General features: G+C 43.6%; 1 protein-coding gene and 1 non-coding gene across 2 annotated transcripts in view; both read left to right on the top strand.

Moving 5' to 3' along the window:
- Window positions 1-339: 339 nt before the first annotated feature.
- LOC116375373 (small nucleolar RNA U3) lies at window positions 340-556 on the top strand. The gene has a single exon (XR_004211099.1). It is a non-coding gene; the product is annotated as a small nucleolar RNA U3 (small nucleolar RNA).
- LOC109896434 (protein inturned-like) overlaps window positions 430-19,746 on the top strand; it is a 32,003-nt gene continuing 12,686 nt past the window's right edge. Inside the window, exons 1-7 of the mRNA XM_031832200.1 lie at window positions 430-1,435; window positions 5,544-6,121; window positions 6,821-6,906; window positions 12,100-12,318; window positions 18,801-18,919; window positions 19,143-19,232; window positions 19,438-19,515. Of these exons, the coding sequence (XP_031688060.1) occupies window positions 1,344-1,435; window positions 5,544-6,121; window positions 6,821-6,906; window positions 12,100-12,318; window positions 18,801-18,919; window positions 19,143-19,232; window positions 19,438-19,515 (1,262 nt within the window). The 5' untranslated portion in view covers window positions 430-1,343. The remainder of the gene's footprint in view (window positions 1,436-5,543; window positions 6,122-6,820; window positions 6,907-12,099; window positions 12,319-18,800; window positions 18,920-19,142; window positions 19,233-19,437; window positions 19,516-19,746) is intronic.

Here is a 19,746-nt window from a genome sequence, read left to right as displayed (position 1 = left end):
CACAAAGTCATTCAACTCTGATGCTAGATTTTCATCCGAGCCACAGTTGGCTTCACGCCCACAAGGAGCTACCACGTTGACTACTCTCACTGTCAACATTACTCAGCCAATGAACTGTATGATGCGTTGACTGTGACACCAGATAGCATTGTGGGTATTTAATATCTGACTTGTATCTTTCATTTAGTGAGTAATTGTTATGTTTTTTCGGAACAAGAATAACAAAAACGTTTTGTCGGCGTTTTCTTCTGTCTGTACAACTTAGATTTGGTGTTGTCACCATGACTGAAAATAGTATGCTCCTGGTACAAGAACTGGAGCATAGCTGCAATGAAGAGCAGAACTATACTTTCATGGATCATTTCTATAGTTTTTGACTTGAGAAATGTGTTTCTAAAGTGTTTTGTCTCGCTATCCACGATGATAAGATTTTAGTACTCCTTTTTGAGCGCGAAGAGGGTAGAGATTGAAGAGTTTACTCTTTTGATCTCTGCTTTTGATGACCGTTCCTTGTTTCCCCTGGGGATTTGGAGGAAGGGAGTATAGCCAGAGTGGTACCAGCATTATGTACTTGTGAACGTTATTCATTAATATAAATTGGTAACGTAGATCTCAATCTTGATAATTTGTTTAATAATTGTGACCGCACCCCACCTTTGACATACTGCACAAGCGACAAATAAAATAAACAACAGAAGTATACATTTTTCTGTACATAAATTCGACATTATTCAGGAAGAGTGTAATACGTGTTTTTCGTAATTGTTACAATTGTACCATACAAACAAATACATATTAACAAAATAGATATGAAGTGCTACAACAAAGGCTTGTATAGCCTAGTAGTGAATTCATAGTTGCATCTATTGAGCAAAAGAGGCGGCGTTTTACGCCACCTGCCAAGTACACCCGCTCGACAAGAAGCGGCTCAACTCGTGCATGTGCTACTGAGCTTGCTGAACATACTGGAGTCTGGAGAAGTATTCAGGGCCGCTTTCTTCTCGTCTTCAAAAGCATCGGGGAGGAACTGCGTGCCCTTGTGTCAGTGATTGACGTGAGGAAAGTTTATTCTGTTTTTTTGGATCGACAGCAGCATTAGACCAGGTTATTCATTCTGACTAGTGCACGGATTCTTCCTTCAATACCGGACCACGACTGGGGATTTAAACATTTTAAAATGTATTTAAATATGTAGAAGAAGACTGCTGGCAGACAACCGGTCCTAAACGGCACTATTCATTTTAAACCATCTGAACTTTTGTCTGGAATGGAAAAGTGTAGTTTGAAAGCCTTGCTAATCTATGTTAAACTCATCCTGTCCGTGAAAATATGAAATATAAATCATGTTTAACATTGCTACAGATGGAGAAACGTCCACACCATTTTCTAAGAATTTAGAAGACTTTGATTCCATACGCAGTGTGCTTCTATACAGGTCAGTATATTTATGCATGCTATGGCAACGATGAGGGGAGTTTATATGAAAATGTTATGTAGACGTTTTGGTAAACTATTGAGACGTTTTTTTTGTGTTTCTTCTCGCATTGACTATTGTTGCTTTGTTTAAAGCACTGTGAATGCCATAGAGGATTTAAAGGCCTCGTGCAGTTCGTGGGGAGGGGGAGGGGGCGGGGGAAACAGAAGTGCTCAACCCATGCCCATCTTATTCATAGGGAGATAGTGTACAATTTAACAAGCTATTTAGATTTTGCAACCTTTGTGATTTCATTAGATACTCTGCAAATATGAGATACATTTGTATCACATTAAGCAGAGTTTATCCTACAAATGTTATGTTGTTTGCTTAGTTTAGGCTTAGTCAATAAGAGGTAGTGCATTTTTTTGTTACTAACAAAGTTGTTGCATTGAAACATGCATTCAGTCAACCTCTTTTTATTGCACGTACATTTGTGTCTAGGTGGGGCATGGGTGATTCTGTGCCCCTCGTCTTTTTTCTATCCAGCAAAAGGAAAGCGTCCACGTTGTCATGGCAACGTGAAGATCAGCCAACCACACCGAGACAATTTTTGTCACGTGGCAAAGTTGTAGTTCACGTATGCAGACAACATGGCGAAAGACTGCCAATGCTCATTCAACTATCTCGAACTGATTTACTTGGAAGTTTAGAGTAACTTGTAGCTTGTTGTCGAACACATTTAATACATTGAATAATGGCTACTAAAAAGTCTGGCGGAACGCTCGAGATGCATGCAGATGCGCGCGAGCCCCCGAGACAGCAGGGTGACGACAGGGAGAATGTGCATTGCAAAATGAGCGATAGTGAATCAACAGGCACTCGGCAACCACTACACCACTTTACAGTGAGTGTGCAACCTAGTCGCTTCCAGTGATCTGCCTCGGTTGTCAAGTTATGAAGTTGAGGTGGAACTGGCAGCTGATGGAAGATGACTAGCTAGCTAACATGGTATTGGGCACAGCCCAATGTTTTTTCTTTCTGTCTCTTCTAAAGCAACAAGCAATAATATACATGTTTTTCTTACTCGGAGTACTCGGACTGACTGTCTGTTGATTCATTATCGCTCATTTTGCCATGCACAGTCTCCATGTCCGTCGCCCTGCTGTCTCGGGAACTCGCGCGCATCTGCATGCATCTCGAACTTTCCGCCAAAATCATGCATTAACCACCGTCCACACACAGGGGAAGAGTAGTCTTGGTTAATGCATGATTTTGGGTTTGCTGTATCCCATCTGTTTAATAACATCCAAACACTTTTTAATATACTCTCATTAAGCTATAAAGGCTCATTCATGCATTCATTCTGATGTGTAACCTTTATTTAACTAGGGAAGTCAGTTAAGAAGAACCATTTGTTATTTACAATGAAGGCCTACCTGGAACAGCCAGTTAACTGCCTCGTTCAGGGGCAGAACGACAGATTATTTTTTACCTTGTCAACTGTGGGATTTAATCCAGCAACATTTTGGTTACTGGCCCAACGCTCTAACCACGAGGCTACCCTAAACCTTAATTATACCCCCCCCCCCCCCCCCCCCCAGGTGCCTTATTGCTATTATGAACTGGTTACCAACATAATTACAGCAGTAAAGATACATGTTTTGTCATACCCGTGGTATACGGTCTGATATACCATGGCTGTCAGCCAATCAGCATTCAGGGCTCGAACCACCCGGTTCATAAATGGGGATACGGGTTCCATTTGGGATGCAGAGGGTATTGAAAGGGAAAAGATGGTTGAAGCAAAAGGAACAGTCACTGTAGCACTGTTCTTGGCCTATTGAATCAACTCTTTTTTTTTACTTTCAGAGTTTGGGAAATTTCTGTTTCCAATTTGGAAACTTAACCTTCATAAATAATGATATGCTATTCACCATCCTTCGTGAATTTATGGATGTGGTTTCCAAGAGCCTACCACAGAGGCGACACAGCTTAATTTAGAGGGAGACTGACCGGCTGAAAAAAATGCCTGGTTGAATTTTTTCAGTTTTTCAGTTTTTCTCAGAGTTGGGGGCATTTTCTCTTTTGGGGTGGGGGTTATAGTGTGGGTGTGGGTTTCCCTCTTTCTTCTTCTGCTTGACTAAAAAACAAACAATATCCAGTCTTTCTCCAGTCCTGTTGTTTTCTTTCTTCCCCCAAATGCCACATGATGAATTGGAACAGAAATGTCCTGAGGATGAGTACGAGAGAAGCTGATAGGGGTAATAAAACGCCATGCAAATGGAGCGGTTTTCCAGTATTATCAAATTATAAGAACATTATATGTTATAAACCTTTATACAATGTACATGATCGTTGTCCTCTTAAAAAATGTGCTTTTCAGTCACCACTCTCCCTTGACTGTGGTTAAATGCTGATCCAGAACAGAATGCAGAAGATGGACTATCATACCTTTTTGGCTGTTTAACAGAGGTTCAGTAGTTGTACAGTAGTATAATTGTGTTACTAACCCATTTTGAATAGCATCTATCATGCAAGACTCATTTTTTTTTACACGGGGATTGAAGTGGGGAAATGAGAAAGACTAATCTGTCATATTCTGATGACGGCTAATATGCTCTAAATGACACTGAACAAAAATATAAACGTGACGCGCAACAATTTCAAATGTTTTACGGAGTTACAGTTCATATAAGGAAATCAGTCAATTGCTATAAATTCATGAGGCCCTAATCTATGTATTTCACATGACTGGGAATACAGATATGCATCTGTTGGTCACAGATACCTTTAAAAAAAAAGTAGGGGCGTGGATCAGAAAACCAGTCAGTATCTGGTGTTACCACCATTTGCTTCATGCAGCATTACACATCTCCTTTGCATAGAGTTGATCAGGCTGTTGATTGTGGCCTGTGGAATGTTGTCCCACTCAATGGCTATGTTGCTTGATATTGGCGTGAACTGGAACACGCTGTCGTACACGTCGATCCAGAATATTCCAAACACGCTGCATGAGGCATATCTGGTGAGCATGCAGGCCTTGGGAGAACTGGGACATTTTCAGCTTCCAGGAATTGTGTGAAGATCCTTGCGACATGGGGCCATGCATTATCATACTGAAACATGAGGTGATTGTGGCGGATGAATGGCACGACAATGGGCCTCAGGATCTCGTCACGGTATCTGTGCATTCAAATTGCCGTCGATGAAATGCAATTGTGTTCTCTGTCGGTAGCTTATGCCTCCCCAATAGCCGTCTAAGGTGCGCATTTGTCCACCTGAAGTTGGTTATGATGCCGTACCGCACTCAGATCAAGACCCTGGTGAGAATGACGAGCATGCAGATGCGCTTCCCTGAGACGCTTTCTGATAGTTTGTGCAGAAATTCTTCGGTTGTGCAAACCCACAGTTTCACCAGCTGTCCTCGTAACTGGTCTTAGATGATCCCGCAGGTGAAGATGCCAGATGTGGTGTTCCAGGGCTGGCATGGTTACACGTGGTCTGTGGTTGTGAGGCCGGTTGGATGTACTGCCCAATTCTCTAAAACATTGTTGGAGGCGGCTTATGGTAGACATTAACATTAAATTATCTGGTAACAGCTCTGGTGGTCATTCCTGCAGTCAGCATGCTAATTGCATGCTCCCTCAACTTGAGACATCTGTGGCATTGTGTTGTGTGAAAAAACTGCACATTTTAGTGGCCTTTTATTGTCCCCCGAACAAGGTGCACCTGTGTAATGATCATGCTGTTTAATCAGCTTTTTGATATGCCACACCTGTCAGGTGGATGGATTATCTTGGCAACGGAGAAATGCTCATTAACAGGTATGTAAACAAATTTATGGACAACATTTGAGCGAAATAAGCTTTTTGTGCATATGGAGCATTTCTGAGATCTTTTATTTCAGCTCACGAAACATGGGAACAACACTTTACATGTTGCATTTATATTTTTGTTCAGCATAATTAGGACATACTTTTAATCCGCAAGCCAGAGTTGTGTTTCTTGTTCGTGCTCAAATAACCTGATACTCCTTGTCTGAAGGAGTTCCTGGACAGACAATCCACCCCTTTTGGCTCTGCTCACACAGTTTCACTCACTCCGTGCTCTGTCGGTTCACTCCCAGCGACCTAGAGCCAGAATGGCTGGACGACGTCCAGAAGAACGGTGAGCTCTTCTACCTGGAACTGAGCGAGGGAGAGGAAGCGGCGGCATTGGCTCAGGCAGCCGCCAATCACGGCCTCTCCACCAATCACGTCCGCTTCAGCGAGAAGGAAGCGGAGATCATCAGCGACGAGTCCAGGAAGCTTCCTGATGGTGCTCCAACCAAAGGAGAGCCCAAGCTAAAAAGACTGGCCAGGATCCTTAGGAGGAAGCGGCGACCATCCCAGAGCAGAGGGCCCGACGGAGGAGGCGAAGACTCGTCATCTCGTCCAGTATCCATCTTGAAAAACCAGGCGGGGCAGAGGGTGGGGGTGATGGTCCAGCAGCTGAAGGAAGTTTTTCTCTACCTGAACCCCAAACGCCTGGGGAGCTGCTCCCCTCCTCCCCCGGAGAGAGGGGGTCTACTGGAGGCCCTTCTGGGGGTGGTGCATCGCCCGTCCTGGGGCCAGGGAGACCACGCAGGGAGGAGGGAGGAGAGGATCACTGTCCACGGCCTGGTGCCCAACAGCCCGGCCGTCAAGTGTGCACAGATACTGATAGGTGAGTGTACAAAACCATCACTCTGGGTACGTCCCAAATGGCACCTTTTTCTCTTTATGTAATGCACTACTTTTGCCATTCCAGACACAGCCACCGGGATCAGTCGTATACAAATGGTATAGAATGCAATAAATTAATTTATTGACGCCATTTATATTAAATAAAGTTAGACTTATAACGTTGTGTTTTACAGTAAATAGTTTTGAAGTTTGTAGAGGCCGGGCACTGTTGTTCTGGGCAGCCCAAGGAATGCAAAAAACAAAACTGCTGAATACAAAAGACTATCCACATGAGTTAGTGTTTAAAGCCATGACTTTCATGTAGCCTACCAGTCCATGCTAAAGCAATTAGACTAGTTAACTAACTGAAATAACTAAGGTGGAATCTGTGTTAGGGTTGATTGGAAAGGGCACGAGTCTGCAGAGAGGCAGGTGAAACTCGTTGTTTTACAAAAAGAAACAACAAGTGGACTGTGTCTCTTGACTGGATACCGGTGTGTTTTGTATACGTTCCACTCTTTGCCAGTTGCCCCTCCTTGTCATGCCAAACACTGTGCTCCTCAACAAAACTATACTATTTCTGAACAGGTTACACAATGTGGCGCAACGTACTTTTACAGGAATGTCACTATTCCCCTTTTAGTCTAAGTTGTCTATATGTAACGTGACGCTGGGAGTGAGACTTTCTTCTTCGTCCCAGGTGACAACCTGGTCGCAGTAGACGATGTGGATGTTACCACAGAGAACATTGAGAGGGTTCTGTCCTGCATTCCTGGTCCTACCCAGGTGAGTGTGTGTGTGTGTGTGTGTGTGTGTGTGTGTGTGTGTGTGTGTGTGTGTGTGTGTGTGTGTGTGTGTGTGTGTGTGTGTGTGTGTGTGTGTGTGTGTGTGTGTGTTAATGGCCAATAAACCAAAAAGAATATGGGTGACTGTTAATGGGACAATTGAACCTTCACTAAGCCCCGCCCCCCTTGGTTACTGTTGCAACCTCAGACAATATATTCCCAGGAAGACCAATTCCTCCTCCCCACTGGCAAAATCCCCTCACAATGATCTCAAACTGTGTTTTTAATGCACAGTGAAATGAATCACAGACTACCTCTTGCTAAACAGGAAACTCTTGGGTCTGTTGAGGTGGACTGTCATTACAATTGCTTCACGGGAACCTGGTAAAATTATGTTTGTAGTGTTGTTACCGAAGGATTCTGAATTTGTCAGCATGCAGTCAAAGCTAATAACCACTTTTGAAGCTAACTAGTGCTCTCAAATTGTATCCTGATGTCGACAACAGATGGAATTTATTAATAACATGGCTAGCTACATTAGGTGGTCAATGAGACTGAGCTCTAGCTAACCAGCTGAGCTAGCAAACAATGTAACAAAAGTATAATTTCAGATTTGAAAAATACTCCCATCAACATGCATTTCAGGAATCACAGTATTAAGTACCACTGGCGCACTGATCAATTATTTAACAATTTAAACAATACATTTATAAAATAAAACTGTGAGGTTTCCCCACTGCCGTCATTGGCTTTCATGTGTTTGAAACGTGTGCTCGACCGAGGTGTCTGAACTAGACCACAGTTGCTATCCATTGCAGCGCTGTGATTGGTTGGCAAAAATTCTGGGGCGAGTTTTAGCGAAGGGTCCATTTATAGCTACAACATTCAAACTAGTTAAATAGTTTAAAGGGTAATACATAATTTAAAAAAAAAACATGGTTTACATTTTAGTCCAGATTGACTTACAGTAGTGAGTGCATACATATTTGTACTGGTTCCCCATGGGAATCGAACCCATAACCCCAGCGTTGCACGTGCCATGCTCTACCAACCGAGCCACATGGGACTACAAATGTCATAAATGTATCGTTCTGTATATCGTTATCCTATTAATTTAGTCCATTTATCGATATGGATTTCTGTCCCTATCGCCCAGTTCTAGTAGGTGTATGTGTGTGTTCCAAGCCCACCCACACAACTCCTTACTGCCATATTAAAGGAACAGTAGTTAGATAGAATTATGTTCCGCTTTGTGGTGTGTTTATGAAGTTAAGTGTATTACAACGTTGAAACGCTGCAAATATGAAAGTATGCGAAAGACCGCCGACAGAACTTCGTTGTTGTTGTTGTTGTTGTTGTTGTATTATGAGCCCCAGTCACATTCTTAACGATGCATGCTGCGGCGTTTCGGACACAGCCTCTGAAACAGAAACGGCAGCCAATGAAAGAACTCAATTTAAGAATCCCCCCCCCCCCCCGAACCAACACGTCTGCTCTGCTTAGAAGTGTTACAATCTGGGGTCTACACACTCATGGCAGACACACACATGGCAGACACACACATGAAAAGCACACACACTAACACGCAAGGCAGAGACACACACACACACACGAACACACGCGCAAAAGCAGACCGAGACTGTTAGTCAAGAGCTCTCCACTGTCCCACATGTTCAAAGAGAGGTCTTGGAGGTCACTGGAATGTGTTATTAGAAACCACATGGATGTTTTGGCTCTGGACAGATTCACGAGGCTAGAATGCCCTGAGGTGTCCCGATTCAGTAGAAATTTTTTTTTTTAAAGGGTGCAACTCGAACTTCCACGTGAATCATTCGTTGACGTCAATGTGAGATGTGTGGCGTGCATAAGATGTCAAGATAAGTGTGTGGATCTCAAGTCAGAATACCAGCTGCTTATCTTGCTTTGGACAATGAATCAATTAACAAAACCCAGCCAACCCCCCCCACCCCCCCAAAAAAAAAAACAGCTAATCTCAATAAGTGTCTGTTCAGGATTGCTCTTCTAACTAAGTCTTGGGAAGATGATGTTTCTTCACGTTTAATTTTCTCCCTGCATCCAGAAAGTGGTATTTAAGTTTATGTAAATCCATTGTTGAATGTATGGTGAAGTAGAATGCCGAATATAGAAATATTTTTCCATTGCCATCTGGCTTCACTCGGCTGTCAAAACGTATATAGTAGGAAACAATCACCACCTATCTACATGAGGAAAACTGTCCAAGTCGGGGAAGTGACGCCTTGATCGCCATTCAGAAAACCGCTCAAGCTTTTTCCAAATCCGTCTCCTCACACGGTCAAAACAGGGCCTCAAGAAGGAGGAATTTGTAAATTACAGTGTCGGCGGGAGTGATGGCGTTTGCCGACAGAGAGAGAGAGAGAGAGAGAGAGAGAGAGAGAGGAGAGAGAGGAGAGAGGCCAGACTGCGGCAGGAGTTGTTTGAGAAAACACAGGAAAACGACCATTATGCTGCGGCCACTGAAAGCACAGCTGATTAGAATACGTGGAAAGCCAGATAGTAAATTACACTGTAGAGAGGAAGAGAAGAGAGGAGGAGAGAGAGATGTGAAAAAACAACAAGGCCTCTCGTAGGACGGAGCTCTACTGACATAGTCAGCGGAAACTTCGGTGGTGTGTGTGTGTGTGTGTGTGTGTGTGTGCGCGCACGTGAGCGTCTGGCTGGCTGTATGTATGTGGTCATGTGTGTGAATGGCCCTCCCAGGTAAAGCGTGGTAGACAGTAGCAATTATATGGGCGGAGCAGCAGTTTGTATTGAGGTTGGACCACCATGCCCTCTGCCTGACCTCATAGTATAGTATCATCAGTAGTACTTTCTCTCGCGCGCTCTCTCTTTCCCCGCCCCTCTCTCTTTCCCAACTCTCTCTCTCGCTCTCCCCTTTTTCGTTCTGTCTCCCCTTTCTCTCTCTCTTTCTATATATATATATATGTCAATTGTCTCTAGCTGTTTCTCTCTCTAACGCTCTCTCTCTCTCTCTTTTCTCAATCTCTTTTTTCTCTCTCTCTCTCTCTATATGTCCCTTTGTCTCTCTTTGTCTATCTGTATCTCTCTCTTTCCCTCTTTTCCCCACTCTCTCGCTCTCTCTCTCTTTCCCTGTTTCTCACTCTATTTCTCTCCCTATGCCCCTTTGTCTCTCTCTCTGTCTATCTGGATCACTGACATCAGCAGGCAGGAATCTACCGAGAGCACCCTCCAACCTAACCACATCCCCATTATTTATCATGAGAGAACGTAGTGCCGCAGCCCTTCAGCCTGTCTGGCAATGTCTATTGTACTATTCTATTCATTGTAAAAGGAATTTGTTCTATGACATTTGACATTTGTGTGTGTGTGTGCAGAATAGTGTCAGAAGGACTCACTCATCACCGTTAGGCCCTTCTCCTAATAACAGGCTACTGTTCCCTGCAGAGCCAAGATGGCGTCCGGCCCAAGCCTGGCGCCTTCCCTGGCGCTGCTCAACGGTTTGTGGGTTTCTGGTGACAGTGTCTGGAGATGTTCTGGCCCTCGCCCTAGAGTGATGGATGAATTCAAAACACAGGGAGTGAAAATACAATGAATAAATGCTTAGTCTTTGTAAAGGACTTGCTCACGAACCCTTCAAGGTTTTGAAAGCATCGGACTGGTGTAAGCATGAACATTCTACCACATTTCTGACTCCAGTCCTTTTAACTCCATTAGGAGTGTGAACACTTCTTGGGGAGGTAGAGAGTTTCAGTGTCACAGTCCTGCGCATGTAGCACGCACACACACACACACACACACACACACACACACACACACACACACACACACACACACACCTGGTTCTGATTCGTCTCAATTAACGTCAACCAGAAGTCCTTAGCAGGCCTCTTTAGTGCTGACAGGTTACTGCCCAGAGCCAGCACTGTGTGTGTGTGTGTGCGCGTGTACACAGTTCTTTTTCACATTTGTATTCCAGTTTGTTTAAGTCTGCGTGTGTAGGCTACAGTATTCTATTAGTGTGCACATGTATGCATTTGGGCAGTAACCTGTCAGCACTAAAGAGGCCTGCTAAGGACTAAAGAGGCCTGCTAAGGACTAAAGAGGCCTGCTAAGGACTAAAGAGGCCTGCTAAGGACTAAAGAGGCCTGCTAAGGACTAAAGAGGCCTGCTAAGGACTAAAGCGGCCTGCTAAGGACTAAAGTGGCCTGCTAAGGACTAATATAATTGCCTTTTGAAATACAAGAGTGCACAGACATAAGCCATCTGTAAATGGTAGCATGCATCTCTCCACCATACTGTTACGTGTTTCCATGTGGGGGCCTGTCCTTAGTGTGCTTGCTTAGCTTTGTGTGAATGGTGGTGTGTCATGCAAAAAGCTCTGAGGATGACAGAGTTGCACTCTTCTGGGCCATGCAGCAGGATCTGTTTCTGATTCTCACACACATCCATGCTGCTTCTCTTTCAGTGATCAGGAATATAATCCATTTCTCTCTCCATCAATCACCATTCTTCTATTTATTATTATTAGACCTTTATGTAACTAGGCAAGTCAGTTAAGAACAAATTCTTATTTTCAATGGCAGCCTAGGAACAGTGGGTTAACTGCCTTGTTCAGGGGCAGAATGACAGATTTGTACCGTGTCAGTTTGGGGGTTCGATCTTGCAATCTTTCGGTTACTAGTCCAACACTCTAACCACTAGGCTACCTGTCTCCCTACTCTGCTTCCTCTTTTCCTGAACGAGTCACATCTACTTCCTCTTTTCCTGAAGGAATCACATCTACTTCCTCTTTTCCTGAAGGAATCACATCTACTTCCTCTTTTCCTGAACGAATCACATCTACTTCCTCTTTTCCTGAACGAATCACATCTACTTCCTCTTTTCCTGAGCTTTGTCTTCGTGAACCCTTCCTGCTTTCCTGTAGCGCTAGGCCAAATAAATGACCTAATGGACTGGATTAAATATCGTTTAGGGCCTTATTATGATCACAGTGTAGTTCCCCCTGCCGATTCTGTCCGACTGTGATTCTCCAGAGTCGTACAAACCCACAGCCTACCGCCTTGTTTTTACAGTGTTTGAAAAGGGAAAACTCAGACTGGCTGTTTTTAGAATGTGGTGAAAAGATACCGATGATGATGTCTTTAGGTCTTAGTTTCTCTCTCCTGCTTTCTCTTTCCCCTCCCCTCCCTCCCAGGTGAAGCTGACCCTGGAGACAGCCAGTCCAGGAGGACCAGGGGAGGGAGGTGTGGACATGTCCTCTGCTCCCAGGCTCAGGCCCTCTCCTTCGGTTAGCCAGCTGGTGCGTCTGCTGTGGGGCGAGGACACGGTGGAGCTCCAGATGTCTATAGGACACATCCCTCACATTGTCATGTACCTGTCACTCAAACTGGACTCAGACTCCCCACTAGAAGAGGTTAGTTCAGTTGGACTTTGTCCGAAATGCACCCTATACCCTAGGTAGTGCACTACTAAAGACCAGAGGCCATAGATAAAAGTGTAGGACTGGGGGTAGGGTCATCTGATCCAAGGTCTGGTTAAAAGTAACCTCTACCTTGATCTTTTTTTACATTCACAGCGCAAGTCTATGGTAAAGGCCCCGGAATCCAGACATGAAAACGGAATTTGACGATATACATTTTTTTATTGAACTTAGTAAGAAATCAAGTTAAAGGCACAGGAATTCACATGTCTACACTTTGTGTAGCCATTAGCATCATCAGATATGCGTCTTCAATCACATGTTAACTACAAAGTAGCCTATGCCTACCTGCCAGAATGATATGACTATTTGCATCAACCCAGTGGGCATTTGTTTTGCAAACTCTGAAATCACATAAGCGCTACAGAAACATCACTAAATGAACAATGATCTCTGGCTGGAGCGCACTTGAATTAAGGGTAACTAAACCCCAAAATCAAAATTTCTTCGATTTTTTTTTTTCTTTCTCCCCCAGACCTCAAAGGGGTCTCCTGGTGTGGTTAAAGCATCGTTGTTGACGTAGAACAACCAACCTATTTTGGTGGTATACACTCTGTGTTTTCTGACCAGGGATGGGCGTGAGTACTAGAACACTCAAACGGACATCAAAGCTCGATCTTTAACCAGAGATCACTTTAAAAAATGAAAATAATAATACTGTCAAACTATTTGGTGGAATGTGCTTTGTGGCTGCACGAACAGGCAAGTAAAAAATGTGGCTTGGAAGACAACATTATTTTGCTTTGACTCTAGTGTTCCATTTGTAAAAAAAAAGAAGAAAGAAATCAAGCCAAGCATCACACAGTTCTTCTCCTTAAATTCCCTTTCCTCCTCGCGTGTATCATTCACTCAATTGCGTTCCGACCGTTCCCTCCACACACTTGTGCCGAGAGCGCACACAAGCTCCCGTTAGGCCTACAGAAATGCCTATAATTACGTATCTAACTGATGGGAAATACACTAGCTACATTCACTGCCAAATGATAACAGTTTTATAACAAATTCAAAATTTGACTGGTTGATTGAAGTAAGGAAAATATGTGTTCCAACAACGAGCTGCAGTTTTTGAATAATTTCGCCCCGTCTATTTTCTGCTTAGGCTACTTTGCGAACTTTTGTGCCATTTTATCCTAGGCTATAACCCCACAAAGCATAGTCCGGTTCCATTGAAAATATCCAAGTTTGATAAAGACGGAGTATTTTCATCAGAATCATTAAGCACCAAACAGATGCCGTGGCCGTAATTCATCACCATGCGGTGTTAATTCATTTAGAAAATTCCAAACAACCGGCAGAATAACCTAAATCGAATATCTGTATAGAGAAAAGAAGACATATTTTGGTTTGTAGCTCCGATTTCTATTCTTTAAAATGGCCAAATTGAGCCCCGTTTCAAATGATCCCTCTTTGAGGATAACTGTTCCAGACGCGAGATGCGCATCACTTCTTTTTTCATTTGGAAAAAAATTCTGTTCTATGCCATTGCACAGCCATAGGCTTCCACAAGCACAGCCTCCTCATAGGCTTTCACAAACAAGGGCCACTGCTGAGGTTACTGCCTTTTTGAAGATTGTGTTCCACGATATAATATAACCAGTTGATATTACGGTTTCAATAAATTAGTCTTAAAACTGCACTTGCTTTTTTATTGACTGAAAATACTGTATATGGGGCTATATAGCAGTTAGGATTTGATATCTGTAATAGTTTTGGTAAATTGAGCATTGTTGCGTGCAGTTGGCATATAGACAAATGCACACATATTGTTTTCCAGTGTTAAATGTGTTATTATTTTTTCATTGAGTACTCGAGTACAAAAATATAAATCATGTGAGTATTTGAACAGTCAGAAAATGCCCCTATTTCTGACAAAAGCAGAAGCTTTAGAGAACAGAACTACCTCTCTGGTAGGCTTCCAGATCCAACAGCATCCAAAACACACACACACACACACACACACACACACACACACACACACACACACACACACACACACACACACACACACACACACACACACACACACACACACACACACACACACACACACACACACACAGTGGAGAAACAGAAGTAGAAGAACAAGGTCAGTTCCTCTCTCTCTCGTGTGTGTGTGTGTGTTTGTGTGTGTGTGTGTGTGTGTGTGTGTGTGTGTGCAGTGCATTTGGAAAGTATTCAGGCCCCTTGACTTTTTCCACATTTGGTTACGTTACAGCCTTATTCTAAAATTGATTCAATTGTTTTTCTACACACAAAACCCCATATTGACAAAGCAAAAACAGGTTTTTACAATTGTTTGCAAATGTATAAAAAATAAACAACTAATATTACATTTATATAAGCACCTTTGGCAGCGATTACAGCATCGAGTCTTCTTGGGTATGACGCTACAAGCTTGGCACACCTATATTTGGGGAGTTTCTCCCATTCTTCTCTGCAGATCCTCTCAAGTTCTGTCAGGTTGGATGGGGAGCGTTGCTACACAGCTATTTTCAGGTCTCTCCAAAGATGTTCGACTGGGTTCAAGTCCGGGCTCTGGCTGGGCCACTCAAGGACATTCAGAGAATTGTCCCGAAACCCCTCCTGTGTTGTTTTGGCTGTGTGCTTATGGTTGTTGTCCTGTTGGAAGGGGAACCTTCGCCCTGGTCTGAGGTCCTGGGCTCTCTGGAGAAGGTTTTCATCAAGGCTCTCTCTGTACTTTTCTCCGTTCATCTTTCCCTCAATCCTGACTAGTGTCCCAATCCCTACCGTAGGGATGGTGCCAGGTTTCCTCCAGACGTGATGCTTGGCATTCAGGCAAAAGAGTTCAATCTTGGTTTCATCAGACCAGAGAATTTTGTTGGTCATGGTCTGAGAGTCCTTTAGGTGCCTTTTGGCGAACTCCAAGCAGCTGTTATGTGCCTTTTACTGGGGAGTGGCTTCCGTCTGGCCTCTACCATAAAGACCTGATTGGTGGAGTGCTTCAGAGATGGTTGTCCTTCTGGAAGGTTCTCCCATCTGGAACTCTACAGCTCTGTCAGAGTGACTATCGGGTTCTTAGTCACCTCCCTGACCAAGGCCCTTCTCCCCCGATCAGTTTGACCGGGCAGCCAGTTCTAGGAAGAGTCTTGATGGTTCCAAACTTCTTCCATTTAAGTATGATGGAGGCCACTGTGTTCTTCGGGATCTTCAACCCTGCAGAAATATTTTGGTACCCTTCCCCACATCTGTGCCTCAATACAATGCTGTCTCGGAGCTCTAAGGACAATTCCCTCGACCTCATGGCTTGTTTTTTTCTCTGTTGTCCTTTTCCGCTCTGTCTCGCGGTGTATCCGAAATGACGCCCAAATATTTTTTGGGTTTGCCCTTTCTTTTAGCAGGGAGTCCCATTGAGACCAAGGTCTCTTTTTGCAAGTGAGCCCTGAATCTTACAATGACAGTGGAACTACACTAATACCATGACTACACTGTACCGTCATACCTCAGTCAACGTGGTTTACTTGGTACACTGGGAGCATTACGAGATGTGTGAATGTCATGGCATAGAGTCCACACCCTATCTAAAATATATTTATTTAGAGGGTCTTTTACTCAGTTATAAAGAATTCTTATCACTTTACAAGATCCCTGTAACACCTAAAGATTTTGCAATTGTTTTAGATGCCATTCCCTCAGGTGTTGCTATGTTATTCAGGAACATGTCAAGAGCTGACCCTCAGAGCCTACCTTCTGTTGACCCTGTTGACTCATCAGTAGGAACGATTTGTTTCTCTTTTGGTCCATTCAACAACAGAGCGATACGATCCTTGTTTCAGCAGGATGTTGTATCTATACCTTATGTCATGCCTTATTGGAATGGATTTATTGATAATATCTGTTGGAAAAAAGTTTGGATGTTGCCACACACATACCTACTTGTTAACAAAATTAAGGAAGTTTCCTTTAAAATGATTCATAAATATTATCCTGCCAACCACTATATGAAGAAGTTTAAGGAAAACATCAACTCAAATTGCTCCTTTTGTAATGACCACCCAGAAACAGTTGTGCATCTTTTTTTGGCATTGTATGCATGTAAGAAAACTGTGGCAAGTCATCAGTAGGTTTATAATTGAACACATTTATGAAGATTTTACACTATTGTGGAGAGATGTACTGTTTGGATTCTTTACATACAATAGAAATAAGCGGAATCATTTTTATGTAATTAATTTCATTATTCTTTTGGCCAAATTTCATATACACAAATGTAAATTTACAAACAGAAAACCACATTTTCGTACCCTACAAAAAGAAATTGAACTGTATTTTAAGACGGTTAAATGCTCTAGAATTGTAAGTATACGCATGTCCCTTAGGTCCTTGTGTAATTGTAATGTGATATTGTACCCCCTAGCCCCGCCCCCAGCCCCGCCCCTAGCTCGATAGTCTATTGTTTGTAATCTATGTATGCTTGTGTTCCCTCATGTGCTTTATGTATTGACTTGATATTAATAATAAAATAAATAAATAAAAATATATATATATTTATTTATTTATTTTTCAAAACAGAATGCTATCTGATATTCTTACAACCTCGGCAACAAATTTGCTGTGATTAAAATTATTTAAAGATATGTCTCTTTCAAGCCTAAAATGCGATACCAAACCTTTAAATGTGTGCAGGCAGGGGGATTTTTGCTATTGTCCTATTTAGTTTTAGGATTATGGAGATTATTTGTGAATTTATAATTTGATATGTATTCAGACCCCTTGATTTTTCCCCACATCTTGTTACATTACAACCATATACTAAAATGAATTAAATAAATGTTTTTCCTTATTAATCTTAACACAATACCCCATAATGACAAAGCAAAAACAGGTTTTAAGAAAATAACTGCAGCGACGCTCCCCATCCAACCTGACAGAGCTTGAGAGGATCTGCAGAGAAAAATGGCAGGAACTCCCCAAATACAAATCGAATCAAATTGTATTCGTCACATGCGCCGAATACAACAACCTTACAGTGAAATGCTTACTTACAAGCCTTTAACCAACAATGTAGTTTTATGGAATAAAAGTAACAAATAATTAAAGAGCAGCAGTAGCATAACAATAGCGAGGCTATATACAGAGGGTACCGGTACAGAGTCGATGTGTGGGGCACCGGTTAGTCGAGGGAATATGTACATGAAGGTAGAGATATTAAAGTGACTATGCATAGATCATAACAGAGAGTAGCAGCAGCGTAAAAGAGGTGGGGGATGCTAATAGTCTGGGTAGCCATTTGATTAGATGGGTAGAAGCTGTTTAGAATCCTCTTGGACCAAGGCTTGGCGCTCCGGTACCACTTGCCGTGCGGTAGCAGAGAGAACAGTCTATGACTAGGGTGGCTGGAGTCTTTGAACATTTTTAGGGCCTACCTCTGACACCGCCTGGTATAGAGGTCCTGGATGGCAGGAAGCTTGGCCCCAGTGATGTACTAGGCCGTTCGCACTACCCTCTGTAGTGCCTTGCGGTCGGAGTCTGAGCAGTTGCCATACCAGGCGGTGATGCAACCCGTCTGGATGCTCTCGATTTTGCAGCTGTAGAACCTTTTGAGGATCTGAGGACCCATGCCAAATCTTTACACTCTCCTGAGGGGGATAAGGCTTTGTCGTGCCCTCTTTACGACTGTCTTGGTGTGCTTGGACCATGATAGTTTGTTGGTGACGTGAACGCTAGGGACCTTGAAGCTCTCAACCCGCTCCACTGCAGCCCCATCGATGAGAATGGGGGCGTGTCTCATAGATCGCCGTGAATTGTGACCGCATTGGTACACTTTGGCTGTCACACAACAAATGACACAGGAAAGGCAATGTGTGACAGGCCCCGTTATCTCTTCTAAAGCCTGTGTGTAGTCCGGTCGCAATAAAGACAATTTACCTTGCGAAAGATGACGTTTGTTCCGGTTCCAGGCGTACGGTTCACCACAAACACGGCATACATCAGCATACTTTAACAGGATTTTTAATCGGCGATTTCGCAGCCATCCTCACTCACTGTTGCACCTACAACAATAATAATGTCGTGAGCACCTCCACCCAAGCAAGGCATTTGACTGGTTTGACATGTAACTTGTTTTTCACTGTGTGCCGCCCCCCTTTTTTTTTGCTGATTTTGTGCCATGGACTTCCCCAGGCTTTCTGTTTAGGGAAACCTGGTTCTCCACGAGGCTAGTGTGTTGGTGACCCAGAGGGGAATGTCTGGCATTGTAAGAATTATCAGAGCTTTTGTCCTTGTTTCCATGGCTATGAGGCCCTACTCCCTCCCGGCTCTCTCTGAAGTGGTCCGCTCCACACCCTTCATAGCAGACAGCATGGTGTGGAGAATACTAATGACAAAGATCCTTCTCTAACGGACTGTGTGTGTGTGTGTGTGTCTGTGTGTGTGTGTGTACCTCCATGTCCCATCAGCAGGAGATCCTGTACCAGTACCCAGTGTCTGAGGCATCCAGTCAGCTGAAAGGAGTCCGGGGGATCTTTCTCACTCTGTCTGACATGCTGGAGAATGTCACCGGGGGGCAGATAGTCAGGTAGTGTAGGAAAATCCCCACCCACTCCTGACTGATCTACCTACCACCAGTCAGACCCACTTCAAGCGGCTCTGAGATCTACCAAAGTCTGAAATGTAGAAATTCCATTCATTCATGCCGTGATTGTATTTCTCCTCGGTCTTTTCCCCTGCACCTTTTCCTCCTCCCACTCCCTCCTTTTTTCTCTGCCTTCTACCCCTCTCCCTTCTCCCCCTCTCCTCAGCTCCTCTCTTCTGCTCAATAAACAGCTGGTCCATGTGGGCTACTGGAAGGAGAGCAACAACCTGCTGGTGATCGCCCTGCCTGCTGAGAGGTACCGACACGGCAAAGTCATCCAATGCATGCTTCCCCATATTCAATACGCTGTCTCAGCCAATCCCATATGTCAACTAAATGCTGTACCCCTTCCAGAATATTTGATCAATAAAATGGTCAGTAAGTAGCTGAGGTTCGGAGTGTTTTTCTGGCCTACTTCTCGTGGATGTGACTGTGTTTTACCCCCTCGTATTCTTCCCCAGGGTTCCTCTGTTGTATCTGCAGACGGTAGTGGGAGGCGCAGTGAGGACTCTCAAGGTGATGCACGGCTCTCTGGACAGGTCTGTTGTGCTGACAGCAGGGATGCATCCTGAATTTGACCAAAAGTAGTGCACTGTATAGGGAATATGGTGCCATTTTGGACACCAGTTTGATTTCCTGGTTCAAGCGGTCCCAGTCTTTCTGGCTTCTCATTTGAAGCAAGGTCATTTATACTGTTACATCAAACCTGAACAGGTTGTTGGCTTCTTTGAACTAACCACTTCTTTCTCTACCTCCTTCTGTCCCCCTCT

This window comes from Oncorhynchus kisutch, linkage group LG9 (genome assembly GCF_002021735.2).
Source record: "Oncorhynchus kisutch isolate 150728-3 linkage group LG9, Okis_V2, whole genome shotgun sequence".
In the NCBI taxonomy this organism is placed as follows: domain Eukaryota; kingdom Metazoa; phylum Chordata; class Actinopteri; order Salmoniformes; family Salmonidae; genus Oncorhynchus; species Oncorhynchus kisutch.
Note: the sequence above shows the minus strand (reverse complement) of the source record. Positions and strands in the feature narration are given on the sequence as shown.